Source organism: Lissotriton helveticus, chromosome 12 (genome assembly GCF_964261635.1).
Source record: "Lissotriton helveticus chromosome 12, aLisHel1.1, whole genome shotgun sequence".
Classification (NCBI taxonomy): domain Eukaryota; kingdom Metazoa; phylum Chordata; class Amphibia; order Caudata; family Salamandridae; genus Lissotriton; species Lissotriton helveticus.
The window spans coordinates 806,389,175-806,417,167 of record NC_136073.1 but is presented as its reverse complement, the minus strand read 5'-3'; the positions used below and the strand labels follow the sequence as shown (position 1 = coordinate 806,417,167).

At 44.7% G+C, this 27,993-nt stretch overlaps 1 protein-coding gene across 2 annotated transcripts; it reads left to right on the top strand.

Moving 5' to 3' along the window:
• The first annotated feature begins 36 nt into the window (after positions 1 to 36).
• Positions 37 to 27,993, top strand: LYSMD1 (LysM domain containing 1). Of its 2 annotated transcripts, XM_078671343.1 has the most exons (4): positions 104 to 1,107; positions 7,987 to 8,330; positions 24,693 to 24,741; positions 25,670 to 27,993. In XM_078671343.1, exons 1-4 carry the CDS (start codon positions 925 to 927, stop codon positions 25,697 to 25,699), a joined length of 606 nt encoding a protein of 201 aa, XP_078527469.1. In that variant the 5' UTR covers positions 104 to 924; the 3' UTR covers positions 25,700 to 27,993. The 2 variants fall into 2 exon arrangements, with proteins under 2 accessions (XP_078527468.1, XP_078527469.1); XM_078671342.1 differs by lacking the exon at positions 24,693 to 24,741 and having other exon boundaries at positions 37 to 1,107.

The window sequence follows — 27,993 nt, the reverse complement described above, 5'->3', positions numbered from 1 at the left end:
GTGCCAGGCTGGGTGGAGCGATTGGGAGAAGGTTCAACACAATCCTGCCGGTCGCCGGAAAAGAAAGTGAAAGGGTGCTCGAGTAGGCATTGTTTATTATGGCAGTTGGAGGGGGCAGGACAGCGGTGATAACGGCTGCACTGTGGCACAAGGGGCTGTATGGTTCCAGGACCAAAAGAGGCGGTATTTAGGGAAACAGCGGCAACGCAGGCATGGTAGGAATTGTTTCGTTTGAAATTGGACTTTTGGGTAGCAGGTGTGACCTGACCGAGGGGTTTATTTCTGGGACTGACTCCCAATTGAATTTAAGCGTTAACAGACTCTCTCTTGCGGCGCTGAGGGGGAAGTACTTTGGACGGCAGGAACAGTAGTGAAGCAACAGGAAAGTCCCCTGACTGCAGGCGTTGAACTGCCATAGGATGGGTGGCATCGGTGCAGAAGGGGCAGTTCCTAAGTCACATGGGCAGTGCCAGGGCAGTAGGGCATTATTTAGCCGGAGAGGCCAGGAGTAGTGCATCAGAGTCTCTACTCCTGCACAATTTCTATTTGTATAGTGATACACTAGCCTAGTGTAACCAGGCGCTTTATACATACAGTTATTATTATTATTATTATATCTCTCATTGGGTGTCTGATAATACCTCGCTTGGGTTTTTGGTGGATTCCACCGCCCAGTCCATGTCTGGCCTCAATACTTACTTTACATTGACCGACCCTAGTTGAGTGACTTGTCTTGTGCACGTTTTAGTAAGCTGGAACATTTCCTCCCTCTGCCCTCGTATTTTCCCTCATTAGCTTGCAGCACAGGGCACCCCACTGCCATCCTTTATATAGTGCTAAGTGCATTGCCCTTTCTGCCTTAAAATATGCCAAGAAGGGACTAGAGTGGTCAAGACGGGCGGTCTCGGCTTCGACCAGGCAGCGATGGGCACCCCCTCGGAACAGTCCTCCTCCTCAGGAGGGTCCGGTCTCCTCAGAGGTTCCCGGACACGCTCCTACGGTAGTCTGATGCAGTCTGCCTGCTCCCCGGTCCGGCAGAGGAGGGTCGAGCACCTGATCGCAGCCGGGGACACCTTGCCGGGTCTGGCACTCAAGTATGGTGTTACGGTGAGTACTGACCACTTGCTTGTTTCAGAAACTCAAATGTGTCTATCAGATCTGTGTGCTGGTGGCATGTATGAACTGACATGTATGAACTGACTATGAACGTGTATGATGTATGTGGGTGGCATTCTTAGCTAACCATCACAAGTAAATAAACAGCAGTACAGCACCACACGTACTGAAGAGCATTTCAATTATTTTTTATATATATAAAATGCCATGTCACTGCCTTTCCCCCTAAGTGTTGGAAGCTGATAGACATATTTTCCCAAAAATATGTATTGCATTAGCTTCTTACTTAAATTGTTTCGGCATAGATGTTACTCATGTCACAGATCAACCAATAGCCAAAGTTTGATATAAATAATACTAAAGTAATCCTTTTTTTTTTTTACTATTGGATTGTACAATGTCCTTGTTTTCTCTATCTGTGAAATACTTCCAAGCAGGTTTTCTCTTGTTGAGTATGAAAGAAGGATGTAAAGGCTTTGTGGACCATGTACAATTTTTATGTTGATAGTCTAAAAGCCATGGTTTCCAAGTTCGTTGTTTAGAGTACAAAATAAAGTGTTCCATAGTATTTCTAACAATCCGTTGTCTTTGAACAAACCTCAAAGTTATAATATAGCTTGCGGTTGGTTTCAAATGTGTCAAGCTTATGAAAAGCTGGTCGGTGGTTCACAAACTCACCTCAGAAAGTACACACAGACACACCACATCACACAATTTCATCAAAAGGAAGAGGTACTAGCAATTGGTCCTCAGGCTCACACCACGAACAGTCCAAGAATCGGACAGTTGACCCTATAATCACCTCGTCGGAAGGGAGATGGGTGCCATTTGATCATCAATTGAGAGTTGATCCTTAAACATGCATCAGAAAGTTGCGTAGTTTACATTTGATTTTCAGGTTGGCTGCATAAGGATGAGAAGTTGTCAATTGGCCCTCGATGGAAGATGTAGACCGAAGCTGCCAGTTGGTGTTCATTTAAACAACCCCAGAAAGACAACCTAGGCTCTTTGCTTATTTGTCTTGCCTCAAAAGGGAATTGGTTACTACTGTTCCCGGGTTCATAGCACTTCTGAAGGAAAAGAAGCAAAGAGCGATCCCAATCTCACTGGAGTAGAATGGAAAATTGATCAGTGTTTAATTAACTAATCATTGATTAGGCGTGTACAAAGCACCATTTCTGTATGACATAGCACTTTATATCTGTGTGCATACTATGTGACAAAACAGAGCCTCACAGTTTTCCACCTGACCCCCGCTGTGGCTTTTGAAGCATCTTTGTGGTTAGCCATTATAAAGCCAGCTGGTCAGGGCCCTCTTTTGAAGGTAGGCGTGGGTGCCCTTCCGATCACCTATGCTTGTTTCTATGATAAGCTTTGGGCCTTTACTCATCTGTCTAGTGGTGCTATAAGTTTAAAACAAAAAAAAATAATAATCTAAAAAAAGTGGCCTGGGTGGAATTTACAGGCTTAATTATATGAACATTTAATTGAATTTGTTGCACCAACCACATGCTTCTTAATCACTTTGAGATAAACAGAGCTCGAGACACAGGCCAGGAAATGAGAAACGTTGTGCGATTTATTATCTCAAAGATCTTCTTTTAAGCCCATTATAGGAGCATGTCCCATTAAGAACTGAACTTTTGCAGTTGTATTTTCTTCTGAGCGCTGGTGTTCATTATTGCTGCAGCTTCTTAGTTGTATTTTCTGTGTAGCATTGAATTTTGTTTTAATATTTGAATTACCTCATACTTAGTTCTCAGGTTAAAGCTTCCGTAAATATTTAGGGCATTCCCCAGGATTTTTAGTGCTGTTGAAGGAACTGAATCCACCAGTTCCCTCTTTTATTTTTGTTCAGACTAGATAATTGCGAGATTTCCACTGTTGCACAAACCCTGCTGACTTGTGTGAAGTCGAGTCCAGATCACCCTGAGGAAGTAAACACAAACAGGGAAAGAGGACTGGGGCCACTGGAAGTATAAGGACAGGTCTAATCAACTGTTGAACCAGGGCAGTGGGCTTGACTTTGGGCCCAAATGTCACTGGCATTTGCATGGTGCAACATGGGAGTTCAGGACAGAGACAAAGTCCTTGACTTATCCGGTTGATGCTCGGGCAGTGTGGAGATTAATATTGTAACTGGCAAGCTAAGCATGGTGGCTATGTTCCACCATCAGTGTGTTTGTAAGGCCATACGTGGCAATGCATGCAAGTGTACGGCACATGTACTCGCTTCAAAATATGTTCAGGTCAAAATGATAGGTGTGTCTTGCTTTAACGTGCCAAAGCTGCATGCTTCAGCACATTGAACCCAGACCAATTGGCTGTGCAAATGCTTGTTTTAATGTAGCATCAAAATATTCAGATCCTTTTGATAACGATTGTGCCCTACTATAGAAACAAGAATTAGTAAAGCCAACTGCACTGACTACAAATGTCAAACCTATTGCGTTTGCTAGTGTCTGGTTTTGCTGAGGTGAGTGTCTGTGAATTCGTTTCCTGTGTCCAGTCTGAATTTTTGTTTGCTCAATATTACCATTTGGTGCACCTCATTTAGCTTTAGGCACAGTTTACTTGCGGTTCTTTCTGGGGACCTCGACTTACTCTCCTGCAGCTGAGTGACAGTTCAGGGGCACACACCCGACTTTTTCTCCTGTTTCTGCCACAACCTGAGAGGACTTTCAGAGTTCCAGGCCTAACTTGTGACTGACTGACCTACTGACGCAGTTACGCAGCCACAAAAGCCATTCAGACGCACGGGCTTGACCCAGTAGCCGTAACTATCTTGCAGAAGCTGGACATGGGCTCAACCCCGAAGCACTCTCCATAGGCTTGTGACTCTGAAAGGCGAGTCCGACTTTTATAGATTTTTGTAACCTATTTACAGGCAAAAAGCTCTGCCACTGTTTGCCTTCCTCTTCCAATTAAAGGCACACGGTTAACATGTGATTTATCTGCCGTTGGCAATGGGCATCTGTAAGAGGTAGCACACGGTTCCTTTCACGCCAGGCCAGCCTACTCTGAGACTCTTGAATGTTTCTAACTGTGTTCTTATGATGGTCATTTTTAGCCAGTAACTTTAAGATCATTATACATAAACCCTCCCAATCCCAGCAGCGGTCTGTGTGCAAAATCCAGAACTTGATAATCAAGCTTACAGGCATGTCTGCTCACCCTATTCCATTCCTGCTGAAACCCCCTACTTGGTTTCTTCAGCGCTGTTCCAAAATGCTAAACATAGTGGTTCAACAGAGAGAGGAGCAGTGGCCAGTGAGTTGTAGAGGAGCTCTGCTCAATAGGCGGGGGGATAACTTGGAGCAGAGAGTGGCATAGGAGCTGTGTGGGTGCATCAAGTGGCTGAGGAGTTGTGAGAAGGGAGTGGTGGAAAGCACTGGGCCAGTCTGGTTGGAGAAACACTAGTAAGTAGAGTGAGTGGTGGGGGATAAACTTTAGCCACTCATTTGTTTAGGAGCTTTGGTCAGAGCGTTGGAGGAGCTGTTGTCAGTGAGTGGTGGAGGAGCTGTGATAGCTGGAGGAGCTGTGATAGCTGGAGGAGCTGTGATAGCTGGAGGAGCTGTGGTCGGTGAGAGATGGGGGAGCTGTGGTCAGTGAGAGATGGGGGAGCTGTGGTCAGTGAGAGGCAGGGGGGAGCTGTGGTCAGTGGGAGGCAGGGGGGAGCTGTGGTCAGTGGGAGGCAGGGGGGAGCTGTGGTCAGTGGGAGGCAGGGGGGAGCTGTGGTCAGTGGGAGGCGGGGGGAGCTGTGGTCAGTGGGAGGCAGGGGGTGCTGTGATCAGTGGGAGGCGGGGCGAGCTGTGATCAGTGGGAGGCGGGGCGAGCTGTGATCAGTGGGAGGCGGGGCGAGCTGTGATCAGTGGGAGGCGGGGGGAGCTGTGGTCAGTGGGAGGCGGGGGGAGCTGTGGTCAGTGGGAGGCGGGGGGAGCTGTGGTCAGTGGGAGGCGGGGGGAGCTGTGATCAGTGGGAGGCGGGGGGAGCTGTGATCAGTGGGAGGCGGGGGGAGCTGTGATCAGTGGGAGGCGGGGGGAGCTGTGATCAGTGGGAGGCGGGGGGAGCTGTGGGAGGCGGGGGGAGCTGTGGTCAGTGGGAGGCGGGGGGAGCTGTGGTCAGTGGGAGGCGGGGGGAGCTGTGGTCAGTGGGAGGCGGGGGGAGCTGTGGTCAGTGGGAGGCGGGGGGAGCTGTGGTCAGTGGGAGGCGGGGGGTGCTGTGATCAGTGGGAGGCGGGGCGAGCTGTGATCAGTGGGAGGCGGGGCGAGCTGTGATCAGTGGGAGGCGGGGGGAGCTGTGATCAGTGGGAGGCGGGGGGAGCTGTGGTCAGTGGGAGGCGGGGGGAGCTGTGGTCAGTGGGAGGCGGGGGGAGCTGTGGTCAGTGGGAGGCGGGGGGAGCTGTGGTCAGTGGGAGGCGGGGGGAGCTGTGATCAGTGGGAGGCGGGGGGAGCTGTGGTCAGTGGGAGGCGGGGGGAGCTGTGGTCAGTGGGAGGCGGGGGGAGCTGTGGTCAGTGGGAGGCGGGGCGAGCTGTGATCAGTGGGAGGCGGGGGAGCCCTGGTCACCGAGCAGTTGATGCAGTAAGTGATGGCTGAACTCTGGTCAGTCATTGGCGGAACTCTGGTTAGGCATTGTAGAAGAACATTAAAAATAGTGTAAAAGCCACTTAAATTAGTCTCCAAAGAAGACGTAAATGTTGTTGATGGTCTGTGGCACTTTTCTTTGCACACTCCATTACTTTGGGTAAACTGCAGAGTCTGTTTAGGCCTGTAACCCACTGTCCCATTAAGGGCTTTGGTGCAGTGATTAATGTATCTGTTTTCTACACTATTCAGGCATTTTTGCATGTAAATTGTGGCTCTAGGTATTCGAGAATTATGTTGTGCTGGTGATTCTTTTTTCCGCCCTTTCCTGACCAAAGCGTTTCTAGTGATTAGCTGCAGTGCCTACCCAAGCGGTTGCCCATGACTCTCCAAAGAATGTAAAGCACTTCTATAATTTGGCGGTGGTCCTGGTCAGCAAGGACTTAAATGCACCCAGAGTACCGCCAGGCCAGCAGCCACAGCCCTCAATACCTGTGGAGTATCCTTGAGGGACTGTGCCCCACCGGCTCACTCTGTGATCCTGGACAGCTTCTTAGGTAGCTGAACCTATGCGGTGCTGGGTACCGCCTACCTCCGAGCCCAGGTCTCAATAAACCGATGACCGCTAAGTCATTGTTATGTTCTTCTGTATTCAACCTAAACTCCTTTATTAATCTCACCTCAAGGATAGACCACACATGCTGCGTGTCTATTGAATACCATTTATTTTACCTTAGTTCTCTCTGCTTCAAACGTATTGCTTGTACCTTTATAAATCTCTCAGTTGTATTTCTTAGAATTTGAGAAAATATATCCTGCTCGGTTATTTTTCTCTGGCTGTGCGTGAATTAACATTTCTTCACAACTTGAGTCGCATAGTTACATTGCCACCTCCTTGCGCAGTTTATCTTTAACACTTTAGAGTCTAAGATCATAGCTTTATTTTTAGAGCTCCCCTCCCTTAAGGGCTGCTGTCTTGAAACCATACATTAGCTGACGTGCAGAAAACAAAATTGTACGAAAACACATTGTGCTCTTGGCAACAGGATTACGGTGTCCTTTCAGGTTTAGTGTTTAATCCATTAAGTGCAGTTTTTTGTTTCAGATATACAAGTTCTTGTCTTGGTGTGACTTGGCTACCTGGCCTTTATTCTGAACACGCCTGTAAAAAGCGTCTCTGAATCCTTAAAATCTGTGCATATCTGGCCGTGGAAACAACTATGGTCAAAAGTTTGGACACATTTTGTTAACATTCTTCTTGGTTTTTTGGCCTTCTTTACTTGTGATGTTAGAAATGATTTGGTGGTCGTTTTGTTTTTTTGTTTTTTTCTGCTTCTCTCTTATGTCCTAGATTTGTGGCTGCAGGAAGTGGTCCGGGACCACTGTATAGCAGCATTGGCAAGTTGACAGTGTATATAAATGGTTGTTATCCTGTATATCTGTGACACATAAAAGCACTAGCAGCAGCCCAGCGCCTGTAGAAATCTGCAGAATTTGTTTCCAATTCTCCATAAATAAATTCCTCAATTTTATGTCAAAAGCAGTATAAACTACATACAAATGCATTCATAGTTTTTATTTTTAACATCTCAGAAAGTCTCTAAATTAAGCGAATTGAAAGATGTTAGTCGCAGCCCCAAACATGAGGACTTCTCCTCAGCCCTCCACTGGCAGTTTCATTTCAAGATCTCTGTTCGCCACAATAAACATCTGTTGTCAGCTTTTCTGGTTTGATCTCCTTTCCTCGGCATCCCTTTCCGGACACACACCTTCAGTGGACAGCAAACCCCTTAGCAGTTTATATACCGAAGATCACACAAGCACTTTCAGCTATGGTAAAAAGAACACAGGCTCGGTGGGTGGGGTAAGTGCTGTGACTTGAGGGACTCGTTCTGGTGGCACTTTTGCAAAGACTCACCTATTCTGTTAACACTTCCTAGCCCAGCTTGGGACTCCTTCAAACTTCCTTTATAATACATTTTAAAAATGTCAAATATCTTGCGTCAACTTTCAAAATATTAAAATAACATGCTAAATCTGCATTGGAATTGAGAAATTTGTGTTTCCACAGAGCAAGTTGAACCCCTGAATTGAAGGGTCCTGAGTAGTAGTTTTATGATCGCTTTAAACAGGAGAGTAGTAAACGTCCAAAGTCCATTAATATCAGGCATACTGTGGCTTAGGATCCTGTCGCTTTTGGGTGCTAATTGTTTATATTTACTCGTAGCTGAATCAATAAATAATTGACTGAAGACTTAACAGGCTGTTTTATGTTTCTCTTTGTAGATTGAGCAAATCAAACGAGCCAACCGCTTGTACACGAATGACTCCATATTCCTAAAGAAAATTTTGCATATCCCAGTATTGACTGAACCTAAACAGCTGTCCAATGGGTTAAGCCCGGAGGAGGAAGCGGCAGAGGTACTGAGAGACCCAGGGGGAATCGAAGCAGCCGCAGAAGGACTGACGAATGAGGGGAAAAAGGCTGCTTGTGATCCAGCAGGGAAGACACCAGACGGAGCCACTCGGACCCAGGATTTGTCCGCCACTGACTTCCTAAAGAACCTGGATTCCAAAATTAGTGTGTCCAAGACTGCTGCGGTGAAGAAGCTTCAAGACTGCGATGCCCTGTGAGTTTAAACACAAACCCTGAATACCATTACATAACCAATTCTCTTCTGAGTGTTTCAGGAAAGGGAGAATATTCCCACATCTAGGGCACTGTACGGTAGTCCTAAAGTCGAATCAAATTGCTTATAATATGTTTAGGATGGACAGAGCTCTGCTTAGGAAGCGTACTTTGATCTGTACCAGAAGTGGTAGGGCTTGCTTGACATATAGTAGGGCTCTGCGTAGGCAGGGGCAGGGTTTTACCTTCTAAGTAGTAGGGCTTTACATGGGAAGAGGCAGGGTTTTTTTTCTTTATAAGGATAGGGGGTGTGCAAAGGGAGGGGCATGACATTACTTAATATGGAGCAGGGCCCTGGGAAGCATTGGGTAGGGTAAAACCTGTTACAACGTAGAAATTCCTCTCTTTATTGATCCCAAGCACTCATTTTTCCCAGCCATCTTGATAAAGATGGCAGTTCTTGAAATTTGACATCACTATTTAACTTCTTCTGTCGCCATGACATACATATATCTCGACTTCAAGAAACGTAATCTCATTCACTAGCATTAGTTTAAAGACAATGCCCTAACTAAAACCTTCACAAGACCAAATTGGTTATCGAAACTGTGGCCCATCATAAGCCTCCCTCTACTGGGAAAATCCACAGACTGTACAATACCAGCCAATGAAAACCTTTGGGTATATACATGTTGGGCTTCCACCAATGGTACCTCAAGTAATCCTCCTCACTTAAGTAGCTGCATTACAGTGTCCTATATGCAGATTTTGACACTTTGTCCCTTGACATTCTTCCCTGTTACCTGTTTGAAGGTCCAAGCTCTGTCCTCGAATCACTCATTCCTGTCTCGTATACTTCAATCTCTTCCTTTTGTGGGTCCCTCAAGTCCTTTCTTAGCTCGACCCTTTTTAATCTTAACATTGTTCCTCTTTATTAAAGTCAATTGCATTTTCCTATTGTTATACAATGAAGGCACCCAATTTATTGTCTGTCATCAGATACTGAGAGTACTCTTTTAAACTTTCGTGCCTGTAGTGTAGCAGTTGTGGCCGAGCACAAATTTGCTCAAGTTAAATTGTGGCACGACTACGATGCTCATTTTTGCAGCTTCTTCCTTGTTTTGATCCCAGCCTGATGTCCAGCAGAAGTGGGCGCTCTCCTTGTACTTTTAATCTCCGCTCAGAATTTAGGTTACTTGACAGCCCACTTATTATTTAGCAGGTGAGTACAGTCTGTTCGAATGGATATCTTTTCCTTCTTTGATTATCACGTCCAATTTTTGTTTATTTTGAAGTGTTACCAATTTGTAGTTTATGCAAATGTAATTCTTTCGGTTTTGGATTTTCTTCCTACCTCACGTAGCACCTTCAGCAGATGCAAATCTCTGGCTTGCCTTATCCTGATCATCTCTTTTCATTGTCCCGTTGTGGTGAAGTGCACGTTATTTAAAGGACTCTGCATCTGCCATTATATATTTAATCAATGTTATGCATATCTTGAGATGCACCTTCTTCCATAGAGGCCTTCAACATCACTGTGAACTGGCTCTGCCAATCTTCTTCGCTCTAAAAGCCTCATCTGTACTGCTTTCATTCATCTGTGAATAAAACTGCAGCAAATTCTATTTCAAATTTCATCGATACATAATTATAAAATAAAGGCTGCAGTCACAACATCGCATAAATCCACAGATCCGCACTGTTTCCCATTGCTTTATCAAAATGCACTGATAAAAGGTAAAACCTTTGAATTCCAGTCCTATTGTCAGCTGCACATTGAAGAAAACCGAATTTAAAAATGTAATATAAAAAGAAATAAGTGGCAACATGTAAATTGGTCCTGTATTGCCATCTTGGGGTTCAGGTGACTTGAAGCCACTTGGTGTTTGTCTTCAAGGTTGATTATGTCACCAGAACCCCTCAACAGCAATAATATATTGGACCAAATTACACAGTTACTTTTTCGGTCTCGCCTGTCACAGCGCATTCGCTCTCACTTCCGAAAACTTTTGTTTCTTAAAAACAACCTTAAAAGGGTTTTGAGCACACCCATTACTTATCGTTGATTGGCCTCATAGTTACTCTCATTTACTTGCATCTTATTAGACGCACCAGTTTCAGTTTTTCTTCATGTGTTTGTGCCCTTGATGGAGAATAGACCGATTGCAGATTAATTGCTTTATTGGTGTCCTTCCTCTGCTAGTCTGTGCATGACAGGAACCTGCTGCCTCACAGCGTGCGTGGTAAAAAACTATGATCAGTGTGAAAGTTGGGTAAATATGATAAATAAAAAATATGAAATTCACTGGAAAAACAAAGGTTACAGTGAGGTCATTGTTAGGCATTGTAATAATACAAAAACGCATTTAAAAAAACCAAAGAAGCACTTAAATTCACCAGTTATAGTTTATTGGCACCCCAGCCATACAATTCTTGTAACCTCCCATATTACATCACTCATGCCATGTCAAGGACTTCATTCATGCCATCTCAAATTACATCATTGATGGGGGTACCCTGTTACATACAGGGATACCGTACATTCTGATTGGTTAGCAGCAACACCATGGGAAAATGTTGCGGTGGTCATTACAGAACTCGGGGAACTCCGTATGCAGGTCCCGAAAAGCAAAAAAAAAGTTATAAGGGTCAAGTGTAAGGACATTCTGACCTCCAGGCACTAGTGGAGAGGACCAGAATGAATCCCCACTGTCATTAAATAAAAAATACTATTTTGAACCAGTGGTACTGCTGTATTTCTGCAAGACCCAGCACGACCCTCTTGTGGGGGACTGTGCAAGCTTCTGCCTTGTGGTACCAAGGTATGGTGCAAGTTTGCTTGGGGAAGCTTGCACCTTACTACAGTATCGTGTGATTGAAACCTGAAATGCGAGTACAAGGTCACAGAAAAACATGTGGAAAAAAAGAATAAACAAAAGGTAAGAGAATGTGCGTTGGGTGCGTGGAGATTTTTGATGCAGGCTAGGCACAGTGGAGAAGGGCTGCTAAGGGGTGGTTCGGCTCCTGGCCTGCCCAAAAGCATAATTTATGGGTCCCTCCAAGCCAGAAAGGATATTGTTTTGATAAATATGTACAAAATGCTTTGGTCGACGTTCCTTCTATCACCTTACAATTAAGTCCTGGAACGCTCACCGAGTCACCAATAATTTGGCCTTCTGCCCGCTTCTGAAGACTTTGCTGTGGTGCAAGGACACAGGTTTAGAGTTACAGTACACTTCATAAAAATGTTAATATAGAATGTTTCTAATAGAGGTCTCTCTGTACTAATGACATCTTTCCCCAATGGACATTGATCGCTCTTTGTCCGGTTAGGTCTCTGAATACTGGCTAAGAGTCTTTCATGCTTCCTGGTCCTAAAACGTGCTCGTCTATGGGGATTATACTCAGGCGAGTCTCAAGGACCTATTTGGGCTTCTAGCCCTGTATTGCATTTAGATCTCTCCGGATGCGGGTACCTGCTACCGCGTAGCCCAGCTGGATCTGTGTGCGTATAGGTGATGGGGACCTTTGCTTCTAGCGCTGCTGGCTATCTCCACATTCATAGTGATAGGGTATCCTGCTCATGTGTCCTCGTCTCCTTAGAGCAATCTGCATTCCAGTGAGTGATCATACTCCTTCCTTCATGTCCTGTTCTGTATGCCTGCATACTGACTGGGTTGTATTGTGCTCTGCCTCCAAGTATTCATTATTTGTGCATACAAGGCTGGGCGACACGCCTTCTAACCCTGTGTGTCGTCTCTACGCGTTCAGGCTGATGTGATGTCCTGTCCCCTACTCTGTATGGGCATCTTTGTGAACTGGGTAATGGCCCCCCGGTCTCTTATGCCTTTTTGGCTCCTGCATACCCGTGATTATGGACTCCTGCCTCTGGGTCTTGTGAAATCTGTCTGCATGCTGAACTATCTTATACCACAAACTCTGAGTGATTGGCCTACGGCCACCTTGTCCAGTTCAAGAATTCTCTCCTTATGCTGGTTAACGGTGCACGTGGCACATCGATCTACTCTCTTGCACTACAGTTGTTTGACCTTTCTCTTTGACTAGATTTCTTGAAACAGCATGTACCCATTGGTGCTGCTAAAAGTTTTACATTGCTTTGCTGCATTTTTTAAAAATATATAGCAATTATCCTTTCTTTTAGGAAGTATATTACTGAGAAACTTATACAGATTACTCAAATGCTTAAGTATGTACATCTGTAGATTAACAGGTGTACACTTATGCATTCAAAAAGTAAAACACACGGGTGATAGCGGCTGCTTTTGGACCCGGGTGATGGGGTTGGAGGGGGGCTGGGTGGATGGAAAAAAAGTACAAAAAAACACTTACCTGTTACTCCCGGCTGCCCCCTCTCCTCCATCCTCTTCTTCCTTTCTCCGGTCCGGCAGCAAGAAGCAGGAGGAAGCACCTGGTCTCCCAGGCTCCCCATAGCCTGCAGTGCAGCGTTGTGATTGGTCTGAGCGCTGTGGTTCGGCGCTCAGACGAGAACAGGGAGCCTTTGCATGTTCCTCACCATGCTGTGTAAAGCAAGCCTGGTGGGGAAGATGCAAAGTGCGCAGGACTGTTTGGTCGGCCCAAGAGGGGCGGCCAAGCAGGAGTGCAAACCACTCCTCTCCATGCTCTGGCCAGCCCAGCCCGAGAGTCACTGAAAACTAAAATGATGATAATGATACGTTATTATCATTTTAGTTTTTCTTTTGAGTAGTGAGGTGACGCTCCTTCGCTTTAGCGGAGGAGTCACCACTGCACTCAGGTACATTTGCACTTGCTACCGTTAATCTAGAATCAGCTTTATGTCTTGCCTACAGACCACTTTTAGCAGTCTGTCGTTAAAAGATCTCTTTTGGATCATATCGACACTTATAGCGGAATTAGTGCCAGCCCCATGATTACCATGGGGCGGCTTTCTTGTCACTCTTATTCGTTTGCCTTTTATTCAGTGGTTTTCCTTCATCTTCTTGTATTTTTTGGTCCCATGGATCTAATTTTTTTAACCACTATTTTAAGAGTATGACATGTATCCTTCCACTGCACACACTTAGGTAGCTACTTTTTTTTCTTTTTCCTTTAGCACTTCATGAGTGTATATGTTGTCTGCTCGATTCCTTTTGTGCTGCTTTCCCCCTGAAACACAGGCTCCTCCTGGGGAGTTGCATGTTGACCCCTCCTCCACCAATCCAGCTCATCTATTGCTTGTTCCACCGCCCCCGCCCGTTTGTTTCTTCTTTTTATCATTTTTTTAGATTGCTCGTAGAGGATTCTAAGTAGGTTGTTTGGGGTCCTTGTCTTTTATAGTTGAATGAAAAAGCCACATATGAGTGAAAATGGAAGATGGGAAGGGAAAATGCTGATGTCATGTCTGGGGATACGAACAGAGTTGTGGGATGTTGTCTGACATTCCGCGAATTATATAGAGGAGTTTTGGAGTGTTACAAAGGAAATATGAATGTATTAAAATGAGTTTCATAGAGGAATTGGGTGGGAGAGTGAATGAAGAGATTGCTAATTTGGCACACAGCCTGCAGACTTATGTAACCAAGCTCCTCCATTCCAGTTTTCAAATTAAAATGTCACTAAAACTAGGTGGACTTCGATCGCAAGGTTGAATTTATTAACGGTAAAAGATGCTGAAGTGAACCCATTGGAGTCCGATGTCTGTCTCAGTAGAGTGAGCTTTCCACTTCCTACCACAGGAATCATGCTACATTGCCAATAATTGCCAGCCTCTCACACAGGCCTGCAATATGCGCTTCTCAAGCTGCGCACCATTGGGAGCTTCTCTGAGTATTTACCAGTGGCCCATCTGCACATGGCTTCAGTGCCTATTTTTTGTATTAGATCACTAATTCCTGTACGTAGAGCCGCCCACAGTACCACCTCAAGACATACTCACCACTGTGACGATAAGCTCCGTGCAAGGACCAAAAGTGCCAGCTTATGTTACTGTTCAGCAGAAAGTTCCCTTGAATCTTCGCCTGTGGCAGATTCTTTCACTGCCCATTGATGCTCACAAGTTGTCATACAACCATCAAGTGATGGCTTTTAACTCAGCTCAGGCACTTCAGTCTCCACCAGTTGTTTCTTACACTGCCCACACTCACAATCTTCTCCTATTTGCTCCCAGTTCCAGCTTCTCACCGTGCCCACCCATATGAAATTCACACATTTAGTCTCTGTTGCAAACCATTCACAATTCTGACCCGTGCCAGCCACTTAGAGTATTGACAATAGCTGGCTGATCATGCTTCCTCCCAGGGTCCAGTTCTCAGGCTGCCATCCACGGCCATCTTCGCAGACTGCTGACCTGGGCCATTTTCTCAAACTTCCTTGAAGAATCAGTAGAGGTTAGCGTTTTAACTTCCCAACTCTGATTTGTATATGGGCATCGCAGTTGGAAAATAAAAATGGGCTTAAGGGGCACTGATCGAATCAACCATTTGGGCAACCAAGCCCTCAAAGTCAGATTAGCCTCACCTCTGAGCTACAGCTTTCAGGTTATGACTCACGTCAGAGGAGGAAGCCAGGACTATTCCATTAAAGCTTAGTAGAGTGGTGTGGTTAGTTTGAGTGGTTCTTGAAATTATGGCATAAAAATCCCAAACCGTAAAGTGTTGTATTTCAGTGGAACGTCTCGCCTTTTCTAGCTTCAATTAAAGTTTTTTTATTCAGATTTCCGCTCTAGATTTAATGGCTTGAGATGTAATATATCTAATTTCCCTAGCAAATATGCCTGTTGTGAACTTTATTTTAATTTGCTTGATCGAGCTACCACAGCTTTAACATCTGTCTTTAAGTTTAATTTTATGCATATAGTTCTAATATGTAGAACGGTCGCTTGTGTGGTCTGAAGCGCATTAACCAACAATGCTAATATTCTGATGCTTTCTGATGTTGGAACAGAGCCCCAGTATTAGCAGTGCTTCAGAAGATTGTCTTTTGGCTGCAAGGACCTGGCTGCCTTCCAAGGTCACTTGGACAGCATAAAGTCTGGGACCTTAGCCAATATTTAGATTTATTTCAGAAGCATGTATGTCAGAACAAAAAAAATCTTGTAATTTGCATTAGGTGAAAGCTATACAGTTAATGGGGAACGAAAAATGTAAAGAGAGGTCCTCTTGCCTCATTCTTTCTGGTTAGAATTGGTCTGTTACTGTAACCACAGTTTAGAGTATGCCTTGGTAAGAAAAGGAAATGAGTATCTGTTTCTTGATTTTTAATGTGATCGGAATATAAATTTGAATAGAAGTAGACCAATTATAAGTGTGTATGTTGTCTTATCAGATAGGGGAGTGGACCGAATCCTCTTTATAAACCCCAGTCCTTTGGAGTCTGCAGAAGGGCGTGAAGGTTGGCCAAGGTGCTGCTATGTGTATAGTCTGGATGCTGCTTGGAATGATTCCAAAGGGTTAAGGAGAAAGCCTGCGGCTTTCACTAGCACCGTTTTCCATGAATTAAGTGGAGCATCTTGAGCCAAGGACCTAAGAGAATGGATTATTTTAATGATAGAGGTTGAACTATTCCTACGAATACCTCTAATTTCAATTCTTCGAGAATTTTCCTGTGTACTTAAAACTTCCAGGGTATGAAGAGCTAGATTGTGTGAAGGTCACCAATCAATGTTCCCTCTAATTTTTTTCCTCTGTGTGCGGCAGTGTAGGGTCTCTGTGCGCTTCAGCCGTCGCTATGTGCGCCAGGAACCACACAGCGCGTGTGTGCAGCGCCAAATATCACTACAAATGTTTGCTTAAAACCCTAGCAGCCCAGCTCTGTTGAGAAGAGACATTGTATTCCTCTCTCTGCTGTAACATTTCCTATACATGGCTTTACACAGTATGATTCTGTGTAATGTGTATGCGATGTAAAGTGCTTAACACCTTACACTGGTATGAGTAGCACTATTAAACAAAATAAATATGAAAGAGAGAGGGGTTTTGGAGACTTGAGGGTCACTGTTAAAGGTTGGTAATGAGAGTATCCGTGGCTGAGGTGGTCATTGGGGCGCCAACAAACACAGTCACAGCAGGCCCACCAGCACTAAAGCCGGCCCTGTTCAAATGGCACTAATAATTACAGTGAAATTATGAAAACATCCCACATTGCAATTTGAAACCTTGGCAGCCATGTTGCTGCATTTCTTTTCTTAATACGGTTGGGCTGCGGGGTGATTGTGTGCATTTGTTAAGGTTTTCGTGTGAATTGCAGCTCATGATGGGTGCTGTGATTAACATGAAAACTTTAACAAATGCACAGGGACATCCTAAGGATTTTGAGTACCAGGGCCAAACTTATTTCCGGGGTCCCTGATTTGAACAGCTTTGGATTTATGATCCAATTTCAGCTTTTTTTATGTCCTTTTTGGCCAGGTCACCAACACTGCAGAGGCACACTGGTCCAAATTCTAAATGTAAGTAAGTAAGTAAACTGAGCTTATAAAGCGCATGGTTATACTGACCAGTGTGTCCCCGCCCTGTAGTACCAGCCTAGCACAGCCTCCCTTGCCATCATAAATCCCATTCCCCCAGACAAACCTCTCTGGCCTACCCCCTAGGGAATAAGTAGGTTTTCAGCTCTTTGCGAAAAGCCAGCTCTGAGGTTTCCAACTGAAGCGTCGGAGGTAATCTGTTTCATTGTTGTGCTGTCAGAAAACGAAACAAGAGCCCTCCCATTCTCGCTCTTCTGATCTTAGGGTCCTTAACCCGTCCCATCCCGCTAGATCGCAATTGCCGGGTCGGATTGTATAGGGTTAGCAGGTTCTGGAGATAACAGGGCCCTTTCCCCTGTGTGATCAGATGACTCACACATAGGGCTTTGAACTGCACCCGTTCTTTCACTGGCAGCCAGGGTAGCGTCTCCAGAGCTTTCTTAGAGGGAGCTCTCTTTGGCAGCATCAACACCAGACGAGCTGCCGCATTCTGTATGCACTGAAGCCTCTGGATGCACCTCACATTTGCTCCCAAATAGAGGGCATTACCATAGTCCAGCCTCGAAGTGACCAATGCATGGACTAAGGATTTTCTAGCTATTGATCCAGAGTCTTCCTGAGGCCCTGCTAGATGCCAAAACAGGTGCCTGCAACTCGTCTAGTGAGGTACTCGAACGAGGTTTTAGAGTTAATCCATAACCCCTGATTCCCGACTTGTTCACTGGCTGAGGGTAGAGGGCCAAGCGTCTGAGGCCACCATGCCGAAGTCCATACTGACGGAGCCTTCCCAACAATCAGCACCTCGGTTTTATCACCGTTCAATCTGAGACAGTTGCTAGCCATCCTGACCGCCAGTTCTTGTAAACAAGATGTGAAATTACTGCACTCTCAGCTGGCTGTGCCAAAGCCACAACCAAGCTGAGTGTCGTCTGCATATGCCACAACTTCCACCCCATATTTATCGGTAATCTCTGCCACTGGCGCCATATAAAGATTAAAAAGGGCCGGGCTAAGGTTGGACCCTTGAGGGACCCCTTGTTTCAGGCTTGTAGCTTTTGACCTTTATGGTCCCTGTGCTACTTGGAAACTACGATCATGAAGAAAGGATTCCAGCCATTCCCACGCCTTACCAGCCACTCCTCCCCTATTCAGACACTGCAGCAAAGTGTGATGCGCTACAGTGTCAAATGCGGCATTTAGGTCAAGTAAAATTAGTGCCGCCGTTTGACCCTCCTCTACGTGTCTACGTAGAGTCTCCGTGGAGAAGAGTGGAGCTGACTCCGTCAAGTGGAATGCATGGAAGCTAGCTGCATGGGATGGAGCAGCTTATGAGTGTCAATATGGGCTGTCAGTTGTTGATTAACAGCCTTCTCTGCAATCTTGGCGTAGTAGGGTAAAAGAGAAATGGGGCGCAGGTTGTTTAACTGCTCCATACTGATGTTCGGCTTTCTTTTCAAAGTGAGCACCACTGCCTCCTTCCATGTTTTTGGCACCCTACCTGAGCTATAAGAGAGTTCTAACAAGTGTCTGATATATGGCTCCAAAGTCTCAGTGCTACCCCTTAAAACTTTAGCCGGCGCAGTGTCTTTAGGCAAGCCAGATTTAATACTAGTCGCTATCTTGCTCAGCGTGTCCCAAGCCGGGTCCCTATAGGCCACCAGACAGTCTGTGTAGTTAAAATTGTAACATAGCCTGAAGGAAAAGGAGAGGAGACTAGTGAGAAATAGGATTTATTGGCAGAGAAAGGGGGAGAGAGGAACAAAGTAGAAAAAGTCAGGGCGCAAAGATGAGAAATGGGGAAGGGGTAATGAAGAAATTGGTAAGAGAGGGACAGAAAGAAAGGCAGCCAGATGATTTGGAGAACTGGGAGGGAGAACAGAGAATGGAAAACTGGTAAGAGAGAAAGCAAAGAACAGGCAGTGAGAGGGAAATGGAGACAAGAATGGGATGAGGAGAAGGAAAGTGGGTAAACGTGGAGCGGGATTGATATGAGGAAGAAGAAAAGAAGAGAAGGAGACGGCAAGAGCAGCTGGGGAGTGGAAGAAAAAAGGACAAAAGATATGTCAGAGAAGACAGCAAGTGTGGTATGGCAATGCTTCAGAAGTAGCGTCCCTGCATATCGACGTTGGGGTGTTCTATAAGGAGCCTTTTTCGCCATCTTGTTGTTTCTAAATGCTTGCTCTATGTAACCGTGCTCACCTGAACAAACTAAGAAGGGTGGAAGGTTGGTTAGGCCTTGCCAAGATTTTTAATCTTGCCAAGATGCAGGTCTGAGCAGATGGCAGCTGCAAGTGTGTAAATGACTGATCCATCTGTCGGGAGTATTCTCTTCACTAACACTTGCTTCCCTTCTCTTTTTGAAACTCAGGGGCAGCAACATTGTTGTGGTGCCATCAGGGCTTTAAGTTGAAGCCTTTTCAATATTACACACAGGCCATAGTTGCTGCTTATTAATCTTATGCAACTAACAACCATTGACAAAGCCAATAGTCCTTACTTGTAGGTATGATTTATTTATTTTAAGAGTTTTATATAGCGCGAACTAGACCAGAGACATTGGGTATCAGAGCGCTTTACATGAGCACCAGTTTTGTTACAGGACACATTTTTGTTAGGCATGGGGAGATGAAGTGATTTGCCCATCATCGTTGTTTAGACTCGAACCCGGTTCCCCAGCTTCGAAGTCGACCGCTCTAGCCATAAGGCTACATCCTCTCCGCCCTAGCAGTCTAAAGGCAGTTGGACCAAGATACCTTCACTTGAACATTTTACTAATTTTTATGACATCAAAAGCTCAATCGAAACAGCAAGAAAAGGCACAAGGTTAAGAGAAATTCTATATAAGGTTCAGAGAAATTCATTCATATGGGAGCACTCCCAGGGAAAAAAGATTATACTATCTCCCTGCAGATCACCAAGGGCCTGATCTATTAATCAATTCTCGTAAGCAACTGCATTTTATTATCGACTCTGGTTGGGTCATACTCTCGAAAGCCCAGTAATAAGACACACTTGTGATAAAAAGCTGTCTATTGTGCTCCACACACACAAACATTACAGAGTTATTTCACCAATGTTGGTCCCGGTTTGCAAGGTAAGGTATATGCTTTGCTAAAATAAATTCTTGAAACATGAGCCAAGATACACAAATATTACGAGTGGGCTCTTGCGTAAATTACAGGAGACAGAACACCAGGGGGCATATTTACAATTACTGGCGCATCCCTGCATATCAGCAAGGATGCGCCAGTAATTGTGCGCCGCAGCTCCGCCACCCTGGATGCGCCGCATTTACAATGCGGTGCACCATGGGGCAAAACAGCACAGATGCGTCACGCATCTGTGCCCTAAAAGCGGCGCATTGCTGGAGTTGCGCCACAAGCGCGATGCAGCTCCAGCAATGCTCTCGGGGGGCCCTATCTTGTGAATGCCGCGTCAATACTTACGCCTGCTTCAAGCAGGGGCAGGGTTTTGACGCAGCATGGGGCCCAAAGTGACTGAGTGAAATCTTGTAGATTTCACTCAGCCACTTTTAGGAGGCGTTCCTGCGCCGGAATCCCCCTGCGCAGAAACGCCTCCTACTGGCGCAGGGCTTTAGAACATGATGCATCTCCCAGATGTCATGTAAATACCCCACACCATGGCGCCTCTTTTGCGCCGCCGCTGCGTCACAAGTGACGCAACAGCGGTGTAAAACAGGCGCAAGGGGCTTGTAAATCTGCCCCCAAGTTGTTTTCCCGTTCTTTCACAACAGGTTGTTCAACAGGCGGTGGGAGGAGCAGAAACAATTAACACGTGGAACTGAGTGTACTAGGCAAATGTATTACTGTCAATGGAACTCGAGGCAAATCTGACTATCAGCATTAATAATAAAATGTAACTTGGACCTCTTCCCAGCCCTTTATTGTTAACAAATAACATTTCAACAAGTGCATGGTGAGAAAATTGTAAACAAAAGAATGCAGCTTGTTGGTTACCTGTGCAAATTATTAACTGGATTTCTTCTCTGGGAAGCATGATGCACAAGATTAATACAGGCACACTGATCTGTGGCCCATTAATTGGTGCTTATCACCTGTCCATGATATCTGAGAGAAAATCCAAGAGCCAAACTGGGTAAGAAACCAGCACCGATAGGCTTGTCTTTGATGGCATGCTATCCTGCGAGCCCATATGTGCATGATGTTACTTGTGCCATATATCTGGATGCAATGACAGAAACTGAAAAATACGAGTAGGGTGGCACGCTACGCTAAGCACAGAAAGGTATAAATCACCCCTCAGCTGCGCTCTATTAAGTAGAGAAATGCAGCAACTCTACAAATACAGCGTGTGCTTTTCACGTCGTGTTTGTAGAGTTGCTGCATTTCTTTTCTTAACAGAGCTGGGCTGCGGGGTGATTGTGGGGCTTTGTTAAAGTTGTCAGGTTAATTACAGCCCCAGACGGGCGCTGCGATTAACCTGACAACTTTAACAAAGCCCCACAATCACCCCGCAGCCCAACTCTGTTAAGAAAAGAAATGCAGCAACTCTACAAACACGACGTGAAAAGCACACGCTGTGTTTGTAGAGTTGCTGCATTTCTCTACTTAATAGAGCGCAGTTGAGGGGTGAGATGGGCACATTGTTTGCTTGTGTTTAAAGTGTTCATGTCAATTGCAGCTCGTGATGGCGCTGCAATTAACATGAATACTTTAAACAAAAGCAAACATAAAGAAACACCTGGTTTTCGCGCCGCTCGCTTTTTAAAAGCAGCGGCGCGAATGTTGTTGGGTTGAAGTGCTGTGTGTGTGCGCGCTCCTCACACAGCACTGCGCGCTTCATGATGCAGACGTGGGCGCGCGCGCACGTTGTTGGGAACAGTGGTCACCATAGTGCTTTGCTTTCTCTGAGTTGTTAATTGTTACTAATATAATCCCACATATCTGATTAAGAACTACGGTAGAGAATAGTTAGTATAGGGTTTTGCTTTCTGTCTATAAAACCAATGAGTGGGGGATTGAAATGACAAATATTTCACCATTTGTATGTTTGATTCTGTTTTATTGTTTGGTATAGTGTGCATCATAAAAAATAAAATAATGATAGACGAACTTACAATTGATAAGATCTTCTTTCAGACATGGTTTGTGACTAAAATTCCATCTACAATAATGTTTGTCTATTTCTAAATAGTATCCATGGTTTCTCACTTATAAACCGGGGGCTATCTTTACAAGTATAATGTCTTTATCAAAATATTTATGCTTGATCTAAAATGTATTTCAGGATGCACCATTTGGTTTACTAGCCTCCTATCTAGAATAGACATCAGTGACTTACTATTCTCCTGGGTTGAGAAACTTGTTTGGGATCTGCTTTATCCCCAATAGAGATATTTGGGGTGAAAGCCACAACACACCCTCCGCCTTCTTCCATGCCTTTTTGGTAGTGACTGCTTTAAAATTATTATATTTTTATTTGGGTGACAGGGGTGTTACATATCTTTTTCTGTGCTGCTTGTCTAGCAGTCTTTAAAAATTAATTGCACAATTTATATTGGCCAAAGAGCAGAGTTTCTCTATGGTCAACAGGAATAAAATGTATTTGTTGATCAGCAGGCTGCCTTTCTAGTGTTATATTGTATAACGGTTAAAAAGTAGCGTCGTTGGACGACCGATCCTTCTGTGGTGGGGTAGTATACCATAGCAGAGAAACGGGTGATAGAAGATGCTGTTGAAGCAGCACAGGACTAGCAGGCAGATGAGCTTAGTTACCGTTTGATGGGTACAATACATAAAAATTTGTCTGTCTTTTGCTTAGTTTTTAGAGTGTATAGGAACTCTAAGAACGTAATCTGTGGAAGACAACATCTGCAGATGATCCTCTGGTTCTGGGGGTACTTTTAGATCAAAACATCAAGGGCCATGGTAGTGTGAGACTGAGTGTCTTTGCAGTTTGTGGTATCCCTTTGCTTCTGCTTAATTTCACTTTCTATACATGTTCGGGTGTGGAAAAAGTTCTGCACATTTTTACTTGCGGTGCACTATTTCGGTTTGCCATCTGCAAAATCTGATCCGTGTGCCATTGAGAATGGCTGTTCTGTAGGTACTTGGTGGCAAAATGGTGAGCACAGCAAGGGAAGCCATTGCTGTATATAAAGCAATTTGAGGGCGAAAACCTGGCCCATCCTTCCCATTTGTGCGATGATACAGCAACTGGTGGTCTGATCCTCTTTTAACTGTTTTTTTACAGTTCTCTTTGTATCCATCGCTGTATTTCCAAGCAACCACATACAATAGAAGTCTTTGGCTGGAAGCGGGTTGCAGTGTTCAGGTTTTTTCCCCATGCATATTCTATCTTGTGTTCAAGACTAGCCCTTTGCAAGGTTTTTGTCTCACCTGCATATTCTTGCATAATTCCAGAACCATGCAAAATCAGAATTTTTTTTTTTAAACCATTTGTAGACTGTGATATTGTGGGTGCTTTTTGCCCACGGGAGAGTGGATTGAGTAGAAAATGTCCGCGTACCCATTTCCTCAGTGTGTGGCCAAAGCTTCATCTTTATAGAAATCGTGGTATTTTTATTTACATGCAAGAGGAAAATAAAGCATGATTATGGAGGCACTCAGGACACCAGAAGGCCCTAGTGCCTTCTGGGGCGAGGACATAAAATCACTGATGTAAACACTGGTCCTGTCAGGCTCTATAATTCAGGTAACATTTACCTCTATTAACAATAGATATCGGAAGGTGAAATATTTGCATGTCTTCGGCTGGCATCAGGGACTTTTTGCTTTTAAGTATTTACTATCAGCTTTGATTGTTAGGTTCCAGTCAGTGAGAGCAAAGATGCTAAAGGAAAAAATAGTCCATTCTGCAAAACATTTTGTACACATTAACTATAAGGTTTGATTAACAGCAAGGGTGCCATTATGTTTGGAAATTCCTCATCACACAATAAATTTAAAGGTCATTAATATTGAGCCACATACGGCGTTACTCTCAAGAACTCTTGATTTTGACAGCGCAGGGAAATGAGAAACGGGAAACTGATGTGATTTTGCCAGGGGAACAGAAAGGGGTCAAATGGAAAAGGAGTGATTGGGACTCTCTTCTCCTGGTCCAAATTTGACAAGTTAACCAGTGGGGGTCTTTTTCTCTTGGCCACATTGGCTTTCATCTACCCTGCCAATGCGCATGCGCTGGTGATCCCCGTCTTTGGCGCATGCGCACTACATTGGATTTTGTGAGGACAACCCGGAAAGGGGTACCGCCCACACCTGACCACGCTCTTTAATTTGACTCGCGTCTTGCCACTAATGTTCCAACAACCGGCAGACGCTTGGAGGGGGTAGGTGTATAGGAGTCAATACCCGGATGAAATTGTAAGTAGATCATTATGGCTTGGATTAGGGACATGGTGAGCGCATTGCCCATCTGAGCATGTGCCGGCTTCCTGTTCCTAAACGTTCCTGTTTATACTATTTTCCTTCTTTCAACAGCCCGGTAATGTACGGGCGTCCCTTGCTCTCGCCGGTGGAAGTGTTTTAGTAACATGGCGAGGTAAGCACCTTTTAGAGCTAACCACCTTATGGCACTGGTATAGGGTGGTATAAGATTCACATTTATTACCAGTTGTTGAAACTTTATGGATACTTGCCGTATTTTAGACGAAGGGAGGTCACGAGTGATGCAAACATTTTTTACAATGAGTAATTGACTTGGCGTGCTTTGAGCATTGCACAGAGTCAGGCCCCCTTGTTTTGATAATGCTGATGTGTCTCCTGTGCCTGTTTCTTTAAATAATGTTGCTTGATTTAATTGATGTGCACACATGTGTGGCACATTATAAGGCATTAAGTTGTTACTGATGCGCTTATAAGGCATCAAGTTGCTACTGATGCGCTTATCTGTCATTTACTTTTTTCTGTTTCCTAGGACTCCATCAGGAGCGATCTTCCATCATGCAGCTGTAGCCTTACAACAGGTATACAGGGTGCTGCCTCGCCCTGTATGTTTTTAGAGGGTTTAATTACTTTTTATCACGTGCACTTTATACATTATTATCCTGGTCCTGAAGAAGCGCCAACGACCCTTATGGCGACGCAGGCGCGAAACATGTTGACCTATGATCTCATGACACCCGGGCATAGTGTGCCTCAGGGACAAGATTTTATCTAGCAGTTTATCTGCCAAGGGTTTACAATTAATACATTCGCTGCATGTTTACCCTTCCTTTAAACATTGATTCTCTCACCACTTTGCACGCACACCTCTTTTTAACCCTCATTAGACCCATACCCCACATACCCACATGCACCTTCCGGCAGTTCTCAAAAGATCTCCGATAAAGAGACCCTTCGGGGGACCCGTAGGGGATTGCAGCGCCGGCCCTACGAGGAGCAACTGCCCGATGATGAAGCATGACACTCTTCGGGGTGTGTGAGGGCAACAGAGGACAACAGTGTTTGTTCCACTTCACTAATGGGTCACATCAACCTAGGATGTCTTTTCCTCTTATCTTTCTCTTTTCTCACGTTTCCTTTGGTTGTGCACGGGTGACTATTTGCACCCCTATGCGAGGGTGACATTGTTGAACCCCGCTATAGGAACAGTGTCTTCTTTTTGATAACGAAGGTCTTTTTCTCTTGGCCACATTGGCTTTCATCTACTTATGACTTACTAAGCCATGTATGCCACGTAGCAATAGTAGTTGTCGCACATCTAGAGTTTTCATTGGTTTACTCTCTAACTTTACGGAATGGCAGCCATAAAATACAGTGTATAGTTCTGAGGCTTTCTAGTGAAATGCTTTGAAAATAAAACAATGAATTTTGATTATTTTTTTGTTGCATGCACAAAATTGTCATAAGCTACAGGATTTGAAGCATTACATTTTCTTCTTCTCCCTGCAGAGGTATAGGCGAGACCACCGTCGGTTCTAGCAGCGCATCCAGCTCACAGCGCCCTCGGACCAGCCACGCAGTCTCTCCCCGCACACAGCAGCGCTCCATGCTGGGTCCCGTACCTCTAACGAGAACCACATTAGCTGCCACACTGAAGGACCGGGAGGATGAAATCTTCAAGCTCTGACAGGGGACTTTGGATGTGCAAGATTCCATCAATAGTATAAGACTTTGAAGGTAAAATTTGAAAGATCTGATCGAAGCTGCCCATACAAGAAGAACAAGAGTGAGATGTTCCATCTCTTCACAAAGAGATCCCATTGTGAAATGTCCCCCACTCTCACTCTTCCATATCCAGCTGACCATGTGTCGTTAATAGCTTGTGATCGCAATGTGAACAAGAGACCTTGTAGGATGGTGAATACACAGAGCAGTGTGTGGGCTCTGCAGTGTGGCAATGAGATCTGGAAACCTGCAAAGCAAATCTATCGTCTGGCAGAAGGATGGAGGATGGCGATGACGCCACATCCTGCCCTGCCCCGGACATCCAAGTCCAGCGGGGTGAAAGAAGGAAGCAATGGCCCATGTATCCCTTCATCATCTGCATTCCTGAGTCCTCTCAATTCTGACAAAGAAGGGAAGGGAGGAACAGGAGGCTGGTGTGATTTTGACAGGGACATACAAAGTGGTCAAATGCAAATGCTGGGACTAAAACTCTGGGCTCCTGTTTCCACATTTGACAAGTTACCATTGGTGAACGTTTATAACCCCAGTATCCTGACTGAAAAAAATAAATAACACAAGCATGGTCTCATAAATATGATTAATTTAATGCAAAATCTGCTCATGCTAGGACTGGGATAGTAAGACATATCCAGGGTCTCATTGGCTCTTCAGCGGTTCATCTAAAGCTGGTCACGTGGAAGTCCAGGGTTCATCTTTCTTGGTGTTGAAAGTCACTGGCCTAGTAGTGGGAAGCCTCACCGGCAGATGTAAAAACTACTTGGTGGTGGAGTTGATTGAGTGGACTGTGTATGGAAGGAGGTGGACAGATGTGAAAAAAGATTAACAAAATAGTCTCCCTGCATTTATTTACAGTACGCATTTCTGAGCATTTACCTGTCCATTTCTGAGATGTTTTGAAGTGAAAAGCAATAAAACTAGTTCACTGACTCAGCAGTCAGAACAAGCATTTTTAAAGCCAATCGGCCTAGCTTGCATTTTCATTCATGGCAAAAACATTAAAAAAAATCCAGCAGCAGTGAAAAACCAACAAAGGATTGTTTTCTGTTTACATTGCATCTATGAGATGAAGAATTAATTTGTGATGATTTGGTGTACTTTTGAGATGTAAAGTAGTCCGTCCTCCATCGCAGTGAACAAAAGAACAATGATCCTATTGCACTATGAGGCCCTCTTAATTTCTGAACCAGTTGAGGTGTTGTTGGTGCCATACATTTTTTTTCTCCCCCATCCCTACAATAAGATGCCGCCTTGCCTAACTTTCAATTCTCACTGGGAGGTGCGCAAATGGGGGACACCTTTGTAGATATTTTCTGCTATGCACAATCCACTTGACGCTGGGTCCCCGGTGCTGAAAGAACTTGGAAGCATTAACGATAAGACACCTAACAGCTTATCGCTATGAGAGAGACATTCGATCAGGGTAAGACTTGATAACCATTGAATGGACATCAGTTCACAAAAATGCCACGGGTTGCAGAAGTGACGTCGTGTACACTCTGACACCTGATGGCATCACAGGGTTTATCCATGGTGCAATTGACCCAAAACTTGAAAACAATCTCAACATTAAAGAAGATGACTAGTTGCAGGTAATTCATCTTACAGAGGCAAGAAGCAAATAAATGGAGTGGACCACAAGCTCACGGCAAAACACACCTGCGCCTACATTGTCCCCTAGACTGGCTTAGAAAAGCACACGGCCAAGACCTTAAGTGTGATAAATACGATTTATGCGGCTTTGAATCAATCCAGCTTCCATCTTTCCTCTGCAGTGAATGGCTGAAAAACAACCACCACAGTTCTCCCTAAAAGAATTTCAGAGTTGTGCTTTGGTTCACACTGTCTTGGTGAGAAATTTGCATATTTCAAATGTGAACTAGGCATTTTGGGCAGTGATAGTGCTGCAGTGCCCGTGTTCAATTGAAAGTATAGGTTTACTTAACATCTGTTTGTGGGCAAGTGTTTACAGCACTAACTGAAATATTTCTTACAAAATTATATTTTCAAGCAAACTTTTTATTTCAGTACTAAATTTGCCATGGAAAACAAATAAAAGTGCAGTTATGTTTTATTACTATTTCAACAAA